Here is a 22,195-nt window from a genome sequence, read left to right as displayed (position 1 = left end):
TCTAATAAATTGCTGCAAATCAATGTGGAGCAAGTTTACAGAGGAAAATAAATAAAGATTTTCGAAATTTACAACCAGACGTGTCCTTGATTTCAATCTGTAGGTTGCGTTTTCCATATTAAGTCCCAGTCAATACAAACTCCATATCAGTTATTTATTTCTGAAAATTCAGGTATTTCCTCTTTTTTTTCTAAAAAAAGCTATTTTTTGTTTATTTTTTACATAAAAAAGGGAAAAAACTGTAACATTCTTTACGAGTACTTAAAAAATGTATGATTGCAATCTCGAACAAAAAAGGTTCAAAGGTTCTTTAGTTCTCGGAACTTATTAACTTCACCTGACGATCGTTACTTGGAGAGATAGTGTAAAAACATTTGATCAGCGAAGAGGCGAGAAAACCGCAAAGCAGCGAAACATTCTGCTTTTGCCTGCTAGAGTTGATAAAAGCAATTAACGCGCTCGCCGGCAACAATAAAAACCGCAGAGCAATTTTTTAAATACTGAAAGATGCCAACGTCCTCTCTGGCAAACGCAGGATGATCAAAATATAAAAAAATTGGACGATTATCTTCGTCAAAAGGTGGAGGGATTAACATAACGCCACGCGGAGGGCCACAGGTGAGTTTGACCCGGAAGGCACGCGAAGGTGCGGCCCCGGCTCCTTATTCTGCGCGTGCGTCTTCAAACACGCCGCTTCATATACGCAATCAGGTGTGTAGACGCAACGGCGGCAGCAGCGAGAGATGCTGCTGAGCCGAGGTCTTTGACCCTGGCCGCGCGGCACCACTTATTTGCATCAGGAAAGACCGCAAACGGCTGATTTGAATAGTTTAGGAAAGTGTCCGCGCGTTTCGGCAAGAATTTGCATGCGCCACCAGCTTTATTGTCCAGGAAGGAAATCGGCTCACTTCTTGTTTATGGTGCCCGCGCTCAATCAGGGTTTGCGAATCGGAAGTTATGTCCATTCACCATAGCATGCAAATCTCTCTGAATGGTTGTGCAATGCTGAACGTAATAGAATGATTCTTTAAGAGCATGCAAATTCTCATAATCTGTACGCGATACGCATAACAATCGAATTCCGGGGAGAAAATTAAGTTAATGATTAGGATTAGGAATTCAAGAAGGCTGACTATTTTTTTCTGTTAGGCATCTATATAATGAGCACGAATCACGCAATACAAACTTTAAAACTATACTTTTCAAACCTCTAAAAATCATCTAGTGCTTGATAAACATCTTAATTAAAAATATACAGCTATACAAACATAAGAGCTGTTTTTTTCCTTAATACGTGTGGACCTTTTGCGAAAAGCTAGAATAATGATTAATAAATTGCTATCTAGGAAGGTAAAAATTAGTCAGGAAACTCTAAATTTCCATGTTAACGTTTAAAATAAAAGCTCTTTGTCTATACCCTTCTAAAAATAAGTTAAATTTGTCTTACCTTCTGCAAATCTCAACAGCTTTTTGCCACGAATGTCTTATACTGAAAAATTTGTAACAATGCAGTCCTCTCATCTCCCATCCTGAAACAGAAACAAATAATTTGTGATAATTTGCATAGTCTGGAAACTGAAAGGTGAGAAAACGTGAAATCGGTTGTTATAGACACGTTCATGCCGTTATGTCAGCACCAATTTAAACAATGTTTTCGTTTTCCGGCTTCGCGGAACGCGCGTAATAAAATGATGAGGCTCGTCGACAAGGATTAGAGAATTAATAATACCGTTCAGCAGCAATCGCATTCCCTCGGTCAGATCTAATTACTCATGCAACCGTTCATTAAAATCACCGCTGCTTCTTGCCGGAAATTTGCCTCTCACATGCATTTCACGCGATTTCAAAATTACTCTCAGAGGCCGGCGGAGATTAAAATTGAGAGGCCAATAAATATTTATCAAGCGAGGTACAAGCGGCATAAATTTGAATGCAGAAACAACGAGTACATGTAGTGTGTGTTTCAGATTTAAATGGTACCGCACGCGGAAAAGGCGACACACTTGACCGTGACCGCTGCGGCAGTTCCTTTAGAGGTCAAACGGCCAGTGTGTTGGTTACAATAATGAAATGCTCGGCAAGCACACACGGAATTGTAAATTACACGCTCATCTCGTTTTCGGCCGATAGGCCAACGCATTTTTCTCCGACCTCTGATGCACGTCATAATTTCAGGTTGTGTAGGCACCTTCAGGTCCGGCATTAATGATTGTCTGGCTCGGGTTGCTTAAAGACGCGCTTCCTCTCCTTCTCTCGGCTTATCTCGAATAGAACATCGGCTTGCCACGAAATAATGGTCTGATTATAATAGTGTGTGCAGCGTAGGTTTGTCCAAATCAAGTTGAGAGTACGTCGCACCCTGATCAAGGCTTCTGATTTCCGTTTGCGCGCTTTGACTTCTAATTTAAAATACACTTAACTGCTAGACTTGTTGCTAGAGCTGCTTTGTATATTGATTTTAACGAAGCACAAATTACAAATTGAATTTTTGCAATCATACAAGAGTTTAAATTGGGAGATTAGAACACTAATTTACTATTTCAAATTAATATGCCGTTTTATAAAAAAAGATAGAACGCCTATTATTTCTATAGACAAGAATTAGCTCGTTGGTGAAAACATTATAATTTATCTTAGCGTTTTTTAATAAGTAGCGAACAAAATAAGCTAAACTGTTTGCATTAATAGCTCATCCAATCTCTATTTCCCGGTTATTCATCTTGCTTTATAACATAATTCCTCCAATTATTGCAGCGAATTTATTGAACCGTTACTCTCCTCATAAATCTACTTCTGTTTTTAAAACAGCCAAGTAAAACCGACCATGAAAAATGAAACTATAAATTCAGTGAAACTAATTATACTTGCAGTAAAAGTTAACGCAAATATAGCAGTAAAATCAGTGGTATGAATAAATAAATACGCCGGCTACTGCCCTGATTCCCAGATCGATGTAAGGAAATCACGGTAAATAAGATTATTTCGAGGACCATAAAACGTTTTTAACTGTATCTTCTCACAATCAAATCCACGCCAGCCGCGTACACACAGGAGTTTTCCTTCAAGTGCGAGGTAAAAAGAGAGGCACCACCGCATCTTTCACTGCAAAGAGTTCTGGTGAAGCATAAAATTAATCTGGCTGCTCTCGGAACCAGATGAATGACCAACATTTAAAAGAGGCCATCAGGAGTGCATTTCATTGTTTTACTTTGGGGAAAAACGACAGCAGCCAAGTCGACCGTCTGGCAAGAACGAGAGTTGCACCGAACCAGAGTAGAATAAACACACACCGACAGACTCGTTTCTCAGAGTGAATACACACGCTCTTGAAAAGTAATAATGGCGATGGGAATCAATCACAAAAAGCTGCGTCGAGCTCCATATTCGGAAACTCATCTAATCCGCCTTGCTTATCCTCGTTTTCTCTTTCGCCCGCGTGATGTATTCCTCGATCCAAATCAAAATATTCTAATAAGCTTATATAAATTATCAGCTGCATTTTCAGGAGTAAATTATTAGCTCAGTGGCCAAAAAATAAAACTTTGATGCGCTTTAAAATTGTGACGTGAATCGTTATTTTCTATTTTTTAGGTAAAATTATCAACAGTTTTATTTTCTAGGAAAGTTGTAAAACGTGACGCCCCCATGCACAGGCCTTAATTTAATTCGACGCAAACGGGGCTTCCAAGACGATGGAATTGCTGCTGCAGGGCCTTGTGCATCTCGCAGTGTGGCGGCGACGGCGTTTGTGGGTCGTAATGCCCCTCGGGTCGGCTCTTTGTCTTACGAGTAGAGTATGCACTCCGTGGGCAGCTGTGCCACTTTTATCGCCGCGCACATTGAACTCGGCGAAAACTGCACACGCCTGCACACAATTAGCAGAGTGAATTCAAACTTGTAAACGACAGAGTGCGAGCAAGCCCTTTGGCATTGCACATTTCCGCAAAATTTCACATGACAAATGCGCGGTCGGTTTCAATTTTCTGGCCGCCTGTTTGATGAATGGCTCACACGCAGTACTTGGAACGATCGGGGAGAACGTGACCCACTGCAATTTTTTGCCGCCGCTTAACCTGCTGGCCTCTAAATTGCGACGATCGATGTGCGGCACTAAAAAATAATCAGTTTTCTCTTTCTGGAGCTGCACCAACTCTACCATTAGACATTTCTCATAAACTTTTTCAAGTACCGTGAAGAAACTTTATTATTGGTTTCTTTTGACAACACTTTCTCAACGAAATTATCCAGATTTAGAGAAAAAGGTGCTTTGAATCACGATATTTTTACTCGTGAGTGAAATTACATCACGGTTCTTCAAAAGTGTCAATTAGCCTTTATTCCATGCAACTTTGCAGTCACAATGGAGAGCTTACAATTAGAGCTATTAACTCAGAGCCAAAGGTTGCCATTTTTCACTGCAAAAGACAAAAGCAGGGTAGACTGAAATAAAATAATAGAAAAAACTAAGGCAGTCGTCAGTTCATTAAAATTTATCCGTAGTAGAATGGTGAGAAACAATGCTCGCTTTATCACGGCGCAAAGCTACAAAAACGCAGTTTTTGCGTCTTTTAGAGGCGCAGGATTGATGAGCCCGCGTGTCCAATGCACAGTGGCACCTCTTAAATTTCCACTTTGTGCCCGCGTAAAAAGTAGCAAGCAAAAAAAGTCAGGTCCGGTCCTAGAGCACCCAACCGACCGAGTCTGCTGGGTGTCGAACAACTTTTTGCCGCACGTCTCTATAAATATTCAGCTCTGGCTGTTTGTGTGTGTGTGTGTGTGTGTGTACATATATGTGTTTGGCAAAAACCCGATTCCCTGTTTGGTCGCTGAGAGTTCATCGACTCTTTTCTCTTTCAGAAGAGTCTTAATTTTTGATTAGAATACACACGCGGCCGGGGAACAAAAAGGCTGCGTTTGATTCGATTCGCATCGGCCGGCAACTGCGGCCGCTCGCGTTTTGGAGGCAGAACGGTGTTTTTTAATTGCCTCTCGCCGAACATTTTGCGGCGAGTGACGTGGAAAAATAACACGCACGCCATTTGAAACTGTCTGGCGTGTCTGTTTTCCATTTCGTGGCAGGCCATTAGGATTAGGGAACGTTGCCAGTGACAGTTGCATTTTGGTTTTGATGGAACATTGGTGTACTTCGAATTTTTTACCAGCAGATTCGCTTGAGACAAAATAGAATTAAACCTCTGTCTCAGCTATTTTTCCATTACCTTTCACTTTGTTTGCCGATTTTAGTTTAAGGGGAAACTAACTATAAGATTTTTCATTAAAAATATCTAATGGAAATAATGAATTGACATTTAAACAATTTGTACATGATGAAGATGATATTAATTTTATTTCAAAATTAATATGTGATAAAAAATAAAGTAGAAATTTGTCTCCCAGTGTCAGAATTCTATTGGCTCTTGACGCAATATGTATTCATGTGTATGTATAATTTTGCCGGAAAAGGAAGAGAATGAAAAATAATGGTATGCAAATTTGAGAGTTGAGTCGTGGTGATGAAACTCTGTTTCACACCAAAGCTGCTGCCTAATGAATTCGGCACTTTTGCGGCTTATCCGTTTTATTGCAGTGGCGCAACTAGAGCCAAGCAATTACTGACGCATTTCCATCTCTCTCCGTCGTTTAGCATTTCCAAGAGTCAATATAGCTGCGATGAATCAGTTTCACAAGTGTTTAGAATACTAATTTTCGATAACGAGGTCGCGCGTGTTTCGCAATGCGGCCTGCACGCATTGATTCGTCATTTAAAAAGGGAAAAATGTATCTGGCAGGCTAATCTGCATGACCGTTCGAGAATAATGCGTGCAATGCACAATACCAGCACTAATTACGAATTCAGCGCGGCCATTGTGTGATATACGTGCACACTAAAAAACTATCAAGTGCGGACAAAAGTGCCGATCGAACATTATCCACTAATGGATGGGCAATTTAATCATCAGAGTGCATTTCCATTTCAGTTCACAGCAGACACAATTATATGGCCGATCAACTTGAAAAATATGTGAAAGAGGCACATAGTAACGATTTCGTTACATCAAAGCCTGTTAGCTGTCTGTTAAGTGGCGCTAATTGGGCCTAAATGTTGATTCATTTATGGGCAAATATTTTTCGATTTTTGTAATTTTAGAGCGCAAAGAGGGGATTGAAGGTTGATCATCCCTTTAGCTACTTATGGGAGGTCAAACTGATAGGCGGTTTTTTAATATCTGAAAAGCTTAAAACTTAAAAAAGCCATTCCAAATTTTAATGGGTTATCCATTTCTCGGCTCTAAAAAGGTTTTGACAAAAAGTTTTGCTGATTTGGAAGCTTTGGCTCATTTCCAGACCCTATTACAAGTTCTATGACCGTAAATATCAGACCAAATCCGGCATAAAATCAAATGTGCGATTCTGTGTTCAGAAATGCGGTCTTTTCCAATGCAAATAAAGCTCACATTTCGCACAGAATATGCGAGGAATACTTAATTAGCTAATCAACGTTTGCGGCGCACGGGAACAAACAATAACTCCAGAAGCAGAAGTAGCGAAATTGCGCTGCTCGGGAGGAAAAAGCGAGCAGCTCGCTCGCCGCCCTTTGTGCTAACTGTAAATTGGTAATTATATCAGATGAAATAATAAAGGCCAGCAGCGCGCGCGAGCTCACTTCTGACTCAGTCAGCCAGCCAGCCGAGCGCATTATTTTTCCACATTCGCGCTCGCTGGCAAAGTGGTTTAGCTGTACATTCGCGCACATCTTTTATTTTCGCATTGTGAACTCGCTCGCTCGGCGCCGGAATCATAACACTTTGTGCTCTGCGCGCGCGGTGAAAACAAACAAACAGTCCACCAAAATCAACCACGCATTCACAGTCTGCCGCCGTCGCCGCGGAGTACGGCCAAAACACACACACGATTGCTTTATTGAAATTCATGCACTGCTGAATCGGAAACGAACCGATTTTCGAATCAGCAGACGTGAAACATACTCGAGATGCAAATCGGTCGAAAGAAGGATTTCTCAAAAGTTAATATAAATCAGATTGAGTTTTAATTGTATTGCTGATTTAGTGTGATGTATTTCTGGCTTTTTGTATTTTACTAGTCAGTGCCCATTTCGGCTTTGTCCTCGTGGACAGAGTATTACCTAACCCTTTTAAATGAAGTGTCGCCCTTTCTCACGTGCTTTTGATTTTTACTTTGACTGTGATACATGAATGTTCTTATGATTAATTGCGCGAGTAAACAAACAACATATAAAATAAATTCTAAATTTGCCAATCAATTTATTTTCTAACAGACAGTTCAACACTGTTTGTTTCTTAATTTTCAACAAGAATTTATTTATTCATGATCAAATGTTAAAATCAATACTCACCAAAGAAAAAATATATTCACTGATTTAAAACAAATAATGCTGTGCTGCCAACCGAACACAAGCAAACATTGACAAACGTATAAAGAATCACCTTTTATGTCTTTCACAAATAAAATGGAATACGGCACACAATTCTTATTTCTCAGTCGGCACAAAATATTACGCGTTTCTCCTCGCGTTAAAATACCTCTTCTTTCCATTTTTACAGAGAAGAATTCCGCGAAGCAATGTCGTTTTTGCGCCAAATCATGTTCCGGCGCAGATGGCGTTTACAGTTGCTTAGAGCTAATACAGAGCCTACACAGCCGAGAGAAAAATCTGAACCAATTTGGGCGTTCGTTTGCGTGGAATGTCCGATTCCGCTGTCAATGACCGTGGCGAATTTTGCCGCGGAAAGAGAGAGAATAAACTAAGCGTGTGCAACTAGGGAGAGATATCTTGTGCACACAGCCGGAACTTATTTATAAAGCGGAGCCGCACTTGTTTGGTCTTACGAGCACTCATACATATTTTATTTCGCTCCGCGTGTGTAGGCAGCGAACGAGCGAACGAGCGCTGCTTTAATGCATCCAATAATTCGCTACTGGAGCGCGAACACACGTTCCGAATTGATATTCCGATGTGTCGAAATACGGGACCCGCGCGCGGCTTGCGTGCCACGTTTCAAGAAGGGTTTTGTATCACATTTCGCGAGTTGCTCTGGGTGTTTCGTGAAAAATGTTATGAAAAACGTTAGCAGTGATTAGTGAACCCTGGCTAAAAGTGACGGTTCGTGCTGCTGCTGCTGGTTGAGTAACTAACTGCACACACAGGAAGACGCCCAAAAAGCATTTTATAATTGGTGTTTGTGAGTGTGCATAGGGCCCGAGTCGCGAGCACGAAAATTGCTCCGTACACTTCAAGTGCTCTCAATTCTGCACCCGTCTATAACGGCAGTAAATTTTGTGCATGGCTTTCCGAACTCCAAGGGTCAAAAGTTTGACCTGTTGGGCAGCGTTTGTTGAACGACGCGCCACTTTAACGCCGACCCGGCCAATATCGAGGGTTGCAGCACTGGCGGCAACTTTTGGTGTGCGGCCATGTGGAGTTTGGCCGTGTGTAAATAACACTTAAAATTATCAAAAATAGTAGAGGGATGTTCAAAAGGGTCCGTTTGACATTATACACTGTGGATGTGAAGCCGAAAATTTGTTTGAGAGCAAAGTTGCTTAATGTCAAAATAAATATTTTAACTGCAGCAAAAATAATTTCAATTCAATCCTTTTATTTACTTTTAACTCCGGCAGTGCTTTGAAATTACATTCAGAACATCCTTTAAAATAATATTTTAATAAATCGTCCCTGAAAACAGGGTTGGAAAAATTTGCTCTTTTTAAAAAAAAGTATAATGCAGTTTACTATGGCACTACTTTTAACTTGTTTAATGCAAGTGAATTTTACATGTTATCTAGCTTTTGAAAAACGATTAGTTACTTTCAATTTTGTCAACAATTCATTGGGTATTGTGCGTGGAATTCTTTATTTCAGAACACCGAATATGTGCTATTGCATTTCTGCCATAAAAATAAATTAAAATGCTATGGAATTCTGGGAGTGAAAAAGGGAAAAAACTTAAATTGTTAAAACGCCAAAATCTGTGGTGAAAAAACCGGGTGGTAAGAGAAATCAACACTGCATAAAAAACGACATTAAAAAACATGATATCATGAATGATCACCTTTTTGTCTTGTTTAATAACTTCCAATTTGATTGGCAAATTGAATCGCAAATCTCGTCCCTTCGCAGGTATAAAAGATGCCATTAGCACCAAAGAATTCGCCTGGCGCGTCGTTTGATTGTTCAGCTGATCAATGTGCTGTGCGGCTGTGCCAATCGGTCGCTTACAAATAATGTTTTGTGTTGGTCGACGGCCTTTGAAGAGATATACGAAATCATTATTGAGTTAATCAAGTTGTTTTGCCGGCCGATCGGAAAACATCTTCCTCTCTCAGCGGTTCGTTTGCCAGGCTGCAATTCAAATAACGAGAGAGTGTACGTTAGCTTAACAAGATATTGTGGCTGGCCTTCGCTGGCTGGGCAGAATAATGGACTCAACGACACCTTATGTGTGTGTGTGTGTTCGGTGCGGTGGAATAAAATAAAAGCAGCCCTCGCTCACGGGTTTGTCGCCGCCGCGAGAGAGCAGCTTTCGCCGCCGCAGACGCTTGCATCAGCGTAAAACCACTGGAAAGTCTTGAAACGTTCAATGAGCGTGCTGGCTGTGTTCTTGAAATTTGCAGGTGAGGTAACGACAACAATCAACGGCTGTTATTTTGGTGCGATTGAAAGAATCTGCCGCGAGCAAACAGGTTGTTTATCGCTATTAAATACTTCAATAAAAAGGTCAAAATACAAGGATGTGTTTGCTAACGAATTAATCTCTCCTGTGATGTCTGTGATAAAAGAACAATTTAGGCTGAGAAATAAAACATTTATAGCTCATTTTTATTTACAAGTTTTTCTTTTAGAAAATAAGCAATCGATTAATCTAGACAAATAAAATATTTATTGAAGAAGTTATTCCGTTAAATCATTGCAAAATTTGCTCAAAATCTGCTGTAATTAAATTTAATTGCACTTTTTTCATCGTAATAAAAAATGGATTGGGGCACTAATTGTAAGTCGCATATGGTGGGACGTGTGATTGGTGATAAATTGGAGCTACCACCTCCGCACTTGCGTTTCGCCACCTGGTACCCATGTGGCTGCAAGAAGTGCCTCAGACTTTTGGTAGTTCGAGTAAAACCTGTTGTCGTTCGCCACTTAACAAGGTCACAGACCTGCTGGCTTAAATTCGATTGTTCAGGTGTGTTTTTCAAGCGGTATTTTCGTAGCGGGATGAAAGGCGAATGCTAAACAAGTTCGGATAAACTGTACCAAGGATGTATTAAAATAAAATGCCTCAATGACTATCCAAATAAATGGAAATTCCGTTCCTCACGCAGCAGTGAATGCGTTTAATTTAGATTCGACCGACGGCATTGAAAGTGCACTTAAGGCGTCGGCCACTTGAAATCAGTACAGATTCACGTACAACTAGGGTCTCGTTTACATTCTCTCCAGCTTTCTGGAGTGAATGCGGAGCAAATTGGAAACATCACATTGGAGTTGGAGCACGAAGGGGACACGGTGCCTGCCAAGGCTCCGGAGAGGTAATACGATTTGCTACTATTTGCAAGAGCACATTTCATGCACCTCTTTACTCATGCCGGAGATTCATTTAAAGTCGACGGTAGCAATCGCAGCGCTCAATCAGAGGCCACTTCTTAAACTTCAGCACCTTTGAATTAAACTTTGGAGCCAGATAGCGTAAGGTTGCGAGAGGACTCTCCAGGGGCCAGTGCTTTTGTTTAAAATCGTGAACTCGTGAGTCACACTCTCGCAGCCAATTCAAGGCTGCAATCAGCCAGCAGCGTGACTCGCGAAGCATGATTTTGCTCAGGCTATGTGAACTTATGCGATGCGGATGGTGAGCTCCACTGTCGTAAATTAACAGCACAGACACTCAGTCGAGCCAGTCGGCAGCAGAATCGGAAAATTGGGTTTTGCAACTGCGTTTTCCACGGGTAATTGCGTCATATTACAACGCAAACCGCTAAAAAACTAGCAAAAAGAACATGATCCTGAAAGATTGCAAAAGAAATCTGCGCTTCTTAAGAGACACCGTATTACTTTCGAATTTCGAACGCTAAGCACCCCGCATTTAAAAATAACCCACGATAAACACCCCATCCCCTGGCCTAACAAAAGCAAGAAGAATACAAATCGTTTGCGAGTTGTTGACCAGTGCCGCACGGACGACCCTTTGACACGGCGAAATGAGCTGCGAGTAGCTTCTTGTTTGCCTTTGCAGCAGCTGCGTGGGCGTGCGTCCTTTTCCTTTATGAACTTCGGAGTATGTTCAAGTATAAAAGCAATGTCGGTGCTGCCTTTGCCTCGATGCCGGCGCCGGTGAATTGCAAGAAACGAGCCTAGTACGTGATCTTGCGAATGCGTGGCTCCAGCACACATGGAAAAGGAGCAGATTGCAGCCGGCTGCTTTAATTCAATTTATCACATGTCATGACGTCTGCCGAGCATTCAGCCTTGGTACGTTCTGACTGCAAAATTTATTGCAGCAAATTGAGGTTCTTGCGTGAACGCCACCAATTTGAATACGGCTCGCGCTCCAATGAACGATTTATTATCCAATTCGAGTATTTTTGGCAGCAACTTTTTCCTTGGACATCGTAATATTCTCTTTACATCTATATACATTTCGCAACCGTTATTTATTTCACGAACAATAAATCACCCAGGACCGCAAAAAGCGAAAAGTGTCTTCAAGTGCAAAACTCATAAAGTCTCGGCGAAAAAGAGACGTCGTCACGACCTCCTTCCTCTCCAATGATAGCAAATCTATCAGGAGGAATCCAATTTCTTTGAAAACAAAGTTCTTTGGCCGCGGGAGAAATGAGAAATGGCTAAATGACTGCGACGTAGTTCTTTTTCCTCCCCTTAGTCTTTGTAGCACAGTCTGATGTTAAGGGGGAAATCGGCTGGTGTCTACATCTAGACTGATTAAAATTTAATTTGCACGCCCGTCAAGAGACGGGAATGAAAGCGTTAAAAGAGCGCAGTTTTTACAGTAAGTTGCTAAACAAAGCAAACATGGCATTTTTCGAGGAATAAAAACGCACAGTTTTTATAACGTTTGTGCACTGGAGCGTCGATATTTTGTATCTTTTTCTGAACTCGAGTGGATTTTGCGCTGAACGAGCAGATAATTATCGCAAAGCAATTAAAGGTGGAACTTATTTGAATTGCGGTGATGATTAAAATATATCGATCCTGCAGTTTGCTGCAATAAAATTGATCAAACAGTTATGCTCCGTGATTGTTTGAGCTTTAGGTCGGCAAACATATAGCAGCCGACTACTGGCAAAAAATGAATAGAAACCAGTCGCTAATCTACATCGAGCAATATTGGCTACCGATCATTGTTCGCTCATGGAAGACCTTCAATGCGGCCAAGTGATGCTGGGAAATTAGTTTTTGCTCTGCGAAAGGCTTTTCACTGGAGTGACAGCTGCCGCCGAGCGCAATTTGCGAGGCCTCTTCAAGGAAGAAACCTGCAGCTAGCAAAAGGGGCCAAATTTGATACTTCCTGATGGGTATTTGCAGCACATGGGCAGTTCTGAAAAGAAATGTTTGCTCGGCTCTTTTTTTCTGCCTTATTTCATTTGCCTCGCTACAGTGAAAAATACGAGGGAATTTTTCGTGCAGCTTTTCTGTGAGAGAAATGTTAAGACTTTTCTAATTACCACGAATAAATTATTTTCAAAAACTTAAAACGGAAAACTTCATCCGCGGAAACTTGGTGCACAAACTTTGAAAGCGTTAAAAAAGGCTACAAAAAGTAAACAGTGTACACTATAGTTCGTGAGTGATTTTGTGGTGCATAAACCTCTTCTTGACCTTGTAAACGCCAAATCCTTGAGGCATTATCATAGAGGCTTGGTACGCATCCCAAAAGTTTTCAGCTCAAACTTTAGTTTGCCGCGAGCGAGTCAATATAAACATCGGGATTAAAAAGTAAATTCTCAAAGTTTCGCAGCGCGCGTTTCGAAATTGACGGCCATTCGCTCAGCGAGCGTCTCGCTCAGGTCGGATAAATGCAAGTAAGAGGAGAAAGGTCACATGCACACTGAGTAAGCGAGCAGAAATGACGTCATTTGTATGCAGACTCACGGACCGACGAGCGATGCTGTCTGCGTCTGAGAATCCGAGAAACGGCGATTCTTTCATCGCGCTCAACATTTAAATTGAGGAAAGAGCAGCTCGCACGTACAGGGTGGTCCAAAAATGAGGCTGATTAATGATCGGTTGTCACAAGCATTTGAAGCACCGGAGGGTGAAATTAAAACAAAAATTGAATTGTTGCCGCGTGCCAATTTTTGGACCATCCTGTACAAGAGCTCGCAAAGAAGGCGGAGGAAATAACTTTCATCTGTACTCACCATTGGGACATGTGAATAAACTAGATGTTTCCTGCAACAGAGAGGGTCGCGCATTAATCAAATTGCACATCAGAGATAGGAAAAGAAGGAGCAGATATAACGGGAAACGTCTTCACTGATCGCAAGTAATCGCTGGAAATGTGTTTGCGGAGAGCGGAATTATGTCAAGCGCACACGCAAGACCGTTTGCACAGCATAATCCAGCACCCGCTCGAAGGGATCTTTCAGTGTGCCCGACAACGGCCAGCATTAAGCACGTGGCTTACACAGACACTGCGTTTCTTTTAATGAGAAAGAATTTAACCCCCATCGTATACGCAAACAGCCGCGGAGAGGAGAGATAGACCGCAAGTGACGTCCCTCGCGCAATTCTCACGCCCCGCAGGAACAACCAGAGGGCATATTCCTGTTAATTGCAGCATGGAGCGTTTGCAATTTTCATTAACTATGTGGTACACTGGTGCGCCTTGTGAGAATTATGCCCCGACAAAGAAAGCGAGTATTCGAGAGTGTCGCTTTGTGCGATTGCATTACAATTGCAAATAGGGTTCCCGAAGGATTTGTGCTAATTGTGTCTCCCGCGTTGAGAAACGAATCAGCAACGTTGGCCTTGGCTCATTTGTGTCATTGTTCTTCATAAGCCAGCGCTAACTCCACTATGGCTGCTTGTTAAAACTGATCTTATCCAGTTTTTTTTTGCACTTTTCACGCTGAGAGGGCTCATTCGCTTAGAAATGGAGACGGTTTCACTCGTTAAGGCACAAAGATAACTTCAATCTGCAAAATGGAAAAACCCCGGTAAGCTTTTTCTTTATTGACATGATGCCATTTATTCATTCGATAGCTGAGCTTGAGAGGTGCAATCTTTCCTAGTGATAGTCATAAAACCTATTTCAGCGCATTTAACTTAGTTCGCAATGTGATCACGTCGTCCGCTTCAACAGGATTTTCCCCTGTGAACAATATACATGTATATTGTGAGGGTACGGCAGGCAGATTGTGTTCACGGTACAGGCAAAAACCAATTCTGTAACATACACACATACACGTAAAACGGCTTATCTCCCTCGCTGAGCCGGAAAATAGGGGTCGAGCGTGTCTAGTATGAATTTTTTGCCCTATCGTCGTCACAAACACTGCTGTTGCAAATGAGACGAGCCGCATGTATGCAAATATGGGACGCACATGGGAAATAGATATTGCGCCGTCGGGGCAAAACTATAGGGTGCAAGATAATAACAAAAATAAGGCTTTTTAGCTCACGAATGCAGAAAGGGGTTCTTGTTTGATATCGGCAGCTTCCTGAGGCCCTCGTGGATTCTCGGCACGTGGGAAGGACGTTGAGAGAATCGTGTAGATATAAATCACTCTTTGAAGGAGAACACAAGAATTTGCTCTCCATTTCTGGGAGGCTCTCCACTTCAGGGAGTTGAGCCAGGCACAGAAAATACATATAGGAAGTTGAAGCTCTTTTGGCACTTTAAGTACAAAAGCCTCCTAAAAACTTTTGTGTTTTCTCACTACCTCTTTTAGCACGTTTTGTATCAGTAAAAAAGCGAGATGAAAGATAAAAATTCTTTGTTACATTTATCTTTTCTAACTTTGATTCTTTGAAATCATTTAATCCGCATCTCAATCCGCTGATCAATTTAACATATTTTCAACTTTTCCACACAAAAATTGGTGATATTATGAGCAAAAATTAATATTCTGTTTTTTCTCTTTTTCATGACATACGCCAAAATTACTGTATTCAAAACAAGTTTTGATCAAAATATCTAAATTGTTACTTAAAAAACTTGGAGTTAAATTTCTCCGACATGAAATGACTTGTCTCCACGCATAATGTGCAATTTTTTTAACCGAAAGTGTTCGCAGACAGACCAATTTTGCCAGTTGAATACACAAGATCTATTTTTCCGACTTCATCCTTCACGCCCAGCAAAGGAGCACAAATGGATTCATTTCCCGCAAAAATAGGCGAAGCACGCAAACCCAGCAGCTTCCAACTGAATAACAAACACCCGTGCGGGCGAAGGCGTTGGCTGGTCCGAATTGAAAAGGGTCTCTGACGGTCTGACAATTCGTCCACATCACACACATGCATGCAGGCATATACCTGTGCGGGAGTAATAAATTTATATATACATATCACTATATCATATAAAGAATAGAATTCACACACTCACACACATTGCGGAGGTGAGGGGTCTCGAGTGCGAGGCCAACGCGTGAATTCACATTTCAAGGCGTGGCTTTGTAATGGTACCCTGGTATCAACAAGCATTTATGGGAACCGACGTTTCCACAGCATTTCTTTTGAATCTGTGTTTACTATCGACCCTAGCAAGCAAACGGCTGTGGCGGCCAAGGCTGAGATTTTGGCGTGCAGCTCCACTTTGGCGGGATTACCCATTGTTGTGGGGCGGACTCCGTCACTTGGTATGAATGGAAAGGCATTTGTTGAAAGGACTGCTGTGGAATTCGCCTTGCTTCCTTGATCCACTGATAGTAGAAATACCTAGCTTGTTTCGATTTGTCTAGCGTAAAGATCGAATCAGACAAATTGGGATTTATAACTATCAAGGCTGATTGCCGAATATCGTCTCTGCCAACTTCCCATTTTAATTAATTTTCACGTAATAAGTGAACTTAATTTTTCCGACCGAGGAACAGCCAGGATTAACACCAGGGTGATGGATGGAGTTTTTAAAACGACAAGAGTATGAAAACACGAGTTTGAACAATTGAACGCACTGTGCTGTGCTCGTTTCCAAAAAGGAAAAGAGCAAAACGAGGACTGGAAATAATTCAGCGAAGCGATGTTTATATTTTCCGGTGCGACAGCGAGCGTGCAAAGAGTGTTCTTGACGTGTGCACAATATTATATATGGTATGTAAAACGCTGTCGCTCGCGAGCAACACAACAATAATTCTTCGTTATGGAGTAACTGAGGCGCGCATCATTTGGACTTTAAAAGCGGGCCACCCACGCAAGCAAAAAAGTGAAGCTGGCCGGCCGAGGGAGGAAGAGATAAATTACAAATTAAGCCCGACAGTTCGCCCTCGTATGGAGACATTAAGGTGTTTCGAAATGAATAAGACACGCAACCCCTCCTCGCGTCGGCTGATCCGGCATTTCTCACTTAATAAAAGCTCATTTTCGATGCATTAGGCGCATCATCAAATAATCTTTCGTCTGCTGCATACTTTAAGACAAGCTCTTGTGAAGGGGAGGCGGCGCAGCTGCCTTTAAATTTAGGTTCAATTCCCTTCCTCGTGAGCAAACTATTATGTAAGAAACGGATGTTCTGGCTATAAGGTGGAACAGGTCGCTTTGTGCGGTGCGGGCTCTCAATAGCCAGCGAGACACGTCTCTTCGTTTGCCTCTGTTCAAGAAGAATGCGAAGCGAAATTGGGGGAGAAAAATAATGCCTTTTTAACAAATGGATCGGAGGATAGAAAAAAATTTTTTTAGAACCGGCCGCGGGCTCACTTGCTTTCTGTGGGAGAGAAAAGCTCCAACCCTGTTTGAGGATTATTTCTGTCACGGAGATTTTTTTAAGCCTAAAAAATGAGAAACCGGGAGGTGGGGCGTGGAAATGAATACAAAGTATATAAAAAGGTGATTCAGTTTAAAAGTAAAGTTCAAGGAATTTGTAAGCCCTGAGGGTAACAACATGTCAACTGATTTTGCTTTTTTGTGCTTTCAATTCCTCCTTTAAGTATAACTACAGAAAAGGCGAATGAAGGAGTTCGAGCACCGCTGACCCGAAAAAAGGGAAAATAAAATTGGTGGTGTAAAAATTGTATCCTCCTCGTGAGATGAAAAAACGAAAGGCGAATGCTCCCTTGGGATAAACGTGCTGTGAGAGTAATTTTTCGATTCGCCCCTTCAGTTATCCCGAGTCATTATCCAGCCAATTTTACACCGGCTGAGTCAAAAGCCGCCGCCAATGAGTGCGATTCGAGGAAAACGAAAAACTTACACGCTCACTCATCAAGCTTTGTTCAGAGTGTATAAAAATCAGTTTCCCATTTCCTTTGTGCCTCGTAGTTTTGCTTTTACACATAAAGCGAGCAATTCTCTTGACTGCTAAAGTTCATCAGCAGCGACGCAGGTGTTCAAACGAAGCAGTTTAATTAAGGAAAGCAACGGCTGGAATAATGAGGTGCTGCCGGTTTCAAATTGTAGATCGGAGGCAAGTTAATTCTTCTGTATGCAGCAGAGATGATTTATTTTGAACAGACGGAAAGGGTAGTGCGCCAACCAATTCCAAAAGTTTAATTAGTTTTTTATGATGAACTCCAATCGGAATGGATTCAATTCAAAACGTGTTAATTTGTTATAAATTGTTGCAACAATAAAATGATTCCTAAATTCATCTCGAGTATTTCCTTTCATTTTTTGCAATTTACATTTTATTTAGAAGTGCTTTCCATAAAAAATGTAGTGCATAAGAATTGCGTACTGGTCACCGAACCAGCTGCGAGTGTTTTTGTAGTGGTAGTTCTAGACTGTAATCCTTCAAAAGTTTCCGCGTGAGAGGTGTGCTCTCGGGTCGCGACACAAAAAGAGTGCAGGTGCAGCAGAACGCATTTTTTCCAAGTCTGTTCGTATGATGAAAAGCATCTCGCCATTTTTACGTGCGACAAAGGTATTTGTTAAGAAGATCAAGTCGCCGCGTGTGCGTAGGAGGATGCAGTAGAAAAGAGGGTCAGCCCGATTATGTGTCAGTGGCGTGAGAAAAAGGCACCGCTAAGATATTAGGAAAAAAGCTCTGCGCGAGTCTGCGCTGAAGACGTTTTATACATTATGTGCTGTGCGTCCTACTGCAGTAATAAAGAAAACGCGCGCGAGATAAGGTAGGCTGGTTGTGGCGCGCATCCCCGGAAAAGAGCCCGTGTCACATTTGTCCCTCTTAACGCGGCCAGACACCAGAAAGTTTTATCAGTCGGTGGGAATAAGTCTGCGCTGCGTGGTGATGAAATTTATTGCGCCAGCCAGAGGGTTTGATTAGAGGTAAATCCGGTTGGGAGCTTAAAAGTGGGTTCAGCGGCACATGGAATTTGATAATGATTTTGACAGTTAAACGTAATTTTCTGCAGTCGCACACAATAATATCGTCTTTCTGCCGGGCTCAGCCCATCAATCCTCCTCATTCCTGTCAGATCGGGACGGGGTTGAAAGTGAAACTTGAGCTTTTGAGGATGGGCCGACACAAATGTTAAATTATTTGCTGCGTCAGTAGAAAATCATAAACCTGTTGTTTGTTACGGCAATCATTTGAGACCCAAGTTCAGATAATTGGGAGCTTGTCTGAACATTATCATGATGATTTCAGATAATTTCAAAGAATAAAATACCGACATGATGTTCTTGGCAGTATGAAAACCAGAAGATATATTTCTTGTTGCTAAACTCAATATCCGGACTGAAATTAAAGTTTCCACTAAATGACATTTTGTGCTGTCAGAACATCCGAAAACAAACAAAAGCAGCTTAAGCAGAAATGAAATTGTCATTTTGAGAACGATAACTCTCATCTTTCCCGGTGTGTATATACATTTTCTCTCTTTGACTAACAAGGGGATTCATATTCTGCAGTGTCGGGCTCCTTTCGCGTTGAAAATGTAAAGTAAGGAGAAAAAAAATTCTTACCTGAGATTCAGCTGTCTGCTGTATGAACAGCAATATTGCTAACGCGGCTAAACCGCGAAGCCACATCTTGCTTCTGTAACAAAACGAGCAGAGGGTTAATCAAACGAAATCAAAGTCATGCACACACATGCTATCTCGAATATTAAATAATTATGGCTGTAGAGCAGAAATTTGCTCTTGTGCAGGAAATTCGCCACTTTGAGACGTATAATGTAACAAGTAAAAAAAATTCAAAGTATATTAATACTTGAGAGGGATTATGCGGTGAGTATTTTATATCAAATGGGACTGACCCAATTTGCTGCAAAAGAAGTCTCATTTGCATTTCAAAATACATCACCCTGCCTATCCTGCGTTTTTCATGCTCACGTGGGCGCTCAAAGTCTTTCCACCCATACGATATTATGATGAAAAAGCATGCCAAGCTTTGCATCACATTTGCCAGGAACTCAAAGAGGATATCTGCTCTTCAGAGCTCCTAGAATTTTTTACCTGGTGGCTATTGAATGGCATTTATTGAAAAAGGAAAGCATCAACATTCTTCAGCAAATATAATTTTCCTTTGTCACTCCGCCGCGTGTCTTTTTTAATTTCCCGTGCAGGCTGTATGATAGTAAAAATTCCTGGTGTAATGCAAAATTTCAGACAATATACACTAGGAGGTCTGCAACCGGTACATTTTATGTTCTTCAGTTTTGAAAGTATTGCACATATAGAGATGCACACGACACAATATAATGTACATTCAAGAGCTACACCTGCGCATAAAATGCGTCATATTAGCGATATTAAAAAGTACTTTTAGTAGATGAGTTCCGCGCTACCATCATGAGATGAGGATATCGCATTAATTCTGAGTAATGGAAAAATAGACGCAGGAAGCGGTTTTCATTCACGGTTAAATAATGCTTTATAGTATTATATAATATTTTGAATATTCAAAGGCTAAATTGAAGATCCTATTTTTATCCGCGCATTTACTGATATTTTTCCTCAATTTAATTGCAAGAGAGCCACATTGCATATTTGCTTGGTTGGATCCAACAAAGTAGCATTTTCATGATGGCTTGCTTATACAAATAACAAACTCCAATACTCAACAGTGGAGACATTTTCCTCTAATTTTTACCAATTAAGGTAAAAGCAATAAAGCAGACGGCAGGCAGCAGAAACAAAGGGGGAAAAGCAGCAGCAGAAATGTAAGCCAGGTGGTGCGTACAAGCTGTCACGTGCAATTTTCATTTCAGAGCGAAAAGCAACAAGCAATTTTGTTTCTAAAATCCAAATTTTTTTCCCTGTTCAACCTACATTTCCCTAAATCGTTCCGTTGGAATTCAAACAGCAATTACTTTTAAATATAAAAAAGCCGACACTTGACACGCAAGACACGAAAACGCGCGGTACATAACCCTTTGGCTAGAGCAACGAGACGCGTCTGCTCTCGAGTGCATTCCATCACTCTTTCTCTCCTCCGCAGGTGGATTCATCATTATACCAGCTCTGACTCTTTTCTTCATTGTGCGAGAAGTGTAAGAAGAAGTATCAACTTTATATATTTGAACGCCGGAGAAGAATTCGGCCGCTGCCGCTGCTTCCCCTTCACTGAGTAATTATGTTTCCTACCGCGTCGGCGACGGCGATGAATGCTGCAGGATTAAAAACCGATTCATTAATATTGATTGAGTTTCTTGTGACGGTGAAGGGGGTACCGAAGCAACGCTGATGCCAGCAAAGTGCTTTTCTTAATAAATAAATGCGCCTAGAGACGGGTAATGCCGTCGTTCGCCAGTTTAATTATTCTAATTGAATGGAGGCTGCGCATTTTTGAACTACACTTCATGGGATAAAGGGTGCTTCAGATTCAAGGGAGAACGATGAATATTGAGCGGCTCTGCTGAGAGGAACGGAACCTATTTACTGAAAATTAATATTCAATAACAAATATCGTTCAATTTAAAAATAAAAAACTATGAACCTCTCAGTTTCTATTTTGGCACTGATTCAGGAAGGTTAAGTTTTTTAAGGCAGTCTGTTAATTCCAGACAAAAAAGTTAAGTGCAACTCATCTAAAATTTTAATCGCAAACTGGCCGAAAAATTGCTGTTAACAATCTCAGCCGTGCACAGCATCTCTTTGGAGCGTAAATAAATTCCCTTTGAGTTCCACTATGAACCATAAAGTTGAAACTGTTCTCTATTAGGTGCGAAAAGTTTTGGTCTTGGGTGGGAAACACGATCCACCCTTAACGCAATTAATTACCGTCAGCACGTGATGCTAGGCGCACCCTTAGTTTCTTTGTCCTCGCACCATAAATCAAAGGGAGCAAAAAAGGATGAATTTCCCGTCACTATAACATATTCATTTGCACCAACGACCGATCATTTTTCTGCGTCTGGCCCTTAGGCACATACTAGGAATACACGAACATTCAGGACGGCGGGAAGGAAAGCTCTCCCTTGGGCGATATAATATTATTCCGTCCCTTAGTCTCTCTCTCACTCTCTTCTCTCTCTCGCTCTCGCGCGCCCTCCTCAGAGGCAACGATTTTTTGTCTCTCGGAACAACAAAAGTCGTTCGCCTCAGCTTTCTCCACTGCCTTTTGCCAGCAGGACCCACGCATGCAGCGATTGAAGGCGTTCGGAAGGGGGTGTGCGGTGTTGGGTTTCGATAAAAAGTAAGAAACGCTGTCGTCACGGCGATAGGAAAATACGAAGAATTTCTCGGATTTGGAGATGAAAGGTAACAAAGCGGTGTAATGAGAGACAGAAAAAAAATGTCGCCTGATGGATTTGGTTCTCTACCGAGAACTCGACTAAGATACACCAGCCGAAAAAAGATTGCCCATGGGACTACTCAAATTCAAGAACTTACGACTTGGTGGAAATAAAATGCCCGTCTCAGCAGAAATTTCAATTAGCGAGGCTCCTCCGAGCTGGGCTGCAGCAGAATGTGTCTCCCTCCCAGGATTAACCTGTCAAAAGTTGGATAATTCTTGCCACCACTTTTTTGCCGCTAAAGTTGCGTCACCCGGGCAATTGGGCAACGCCGATTATTCAGAGCATTTCGCACGCTTCAAATGATACATTCATTGTTTTTGCTCCATGTGATTTTTCCCAATAA

At 41.6% G+C, this 22,195-nt stretch overlaps 1 protein-coding gene across 2 annotated transcripts in view; it reads right to left on the bottom strand.

The window, feature by feature from the left end:
* Positions 1 to 22,195, bottom strand: part of uif (sushi, von Willebrand factor type A, EGF and pentraxin domain-containing protein uif) — a 51,755-nt gene that overhangs the window by 17,606 nt on the left and 11,954 nt on the right. For both annotated transcript variants that reach the window (XM_065485933.1, XM_065485934.1), the window contains exons 2-4: positions 19,076 to 19,148; positions 13,414 to 13,444; positions 1,448 to 1,529 (exon numbers count right to left, since the gene is read on the bottom strand). In XM_065485933.1, the coding sequence (XP_065342005.1) occupies positions 1,448 to 1,529; positions 13,414 to 13,444; positions 19,076 to 19,141 (179 nt within the window). In that variant the 5' untranslated portion in view covers positions 19,142 to 19,148. The remainder of the gene's footprint in view (positions 1 to 1,447; positions 1,530 to 13,413; positions 13,445 to 19,075; positions 19,149 to 22,195) is intronic.

Source organism: Cloeon dipterum, chromosome 3 (assembly GCF_949628265.1).
Source record: "Cloeon dipterum chromosome 3, ieCloDipt1.1, whole genome shotgun sequence".
Lineage (NCBI taxonomy): Eukaryota > Metazoa > Arthropoda > Insecta > Ephemeroptera > Baetidae > Cloeon > Cloeon dipterum.
The sequence above is the reverse complement of the archived record's forward strand: the minus strand, read 5'-3'. Positions and strand labels throughout refer to the sequence as shown.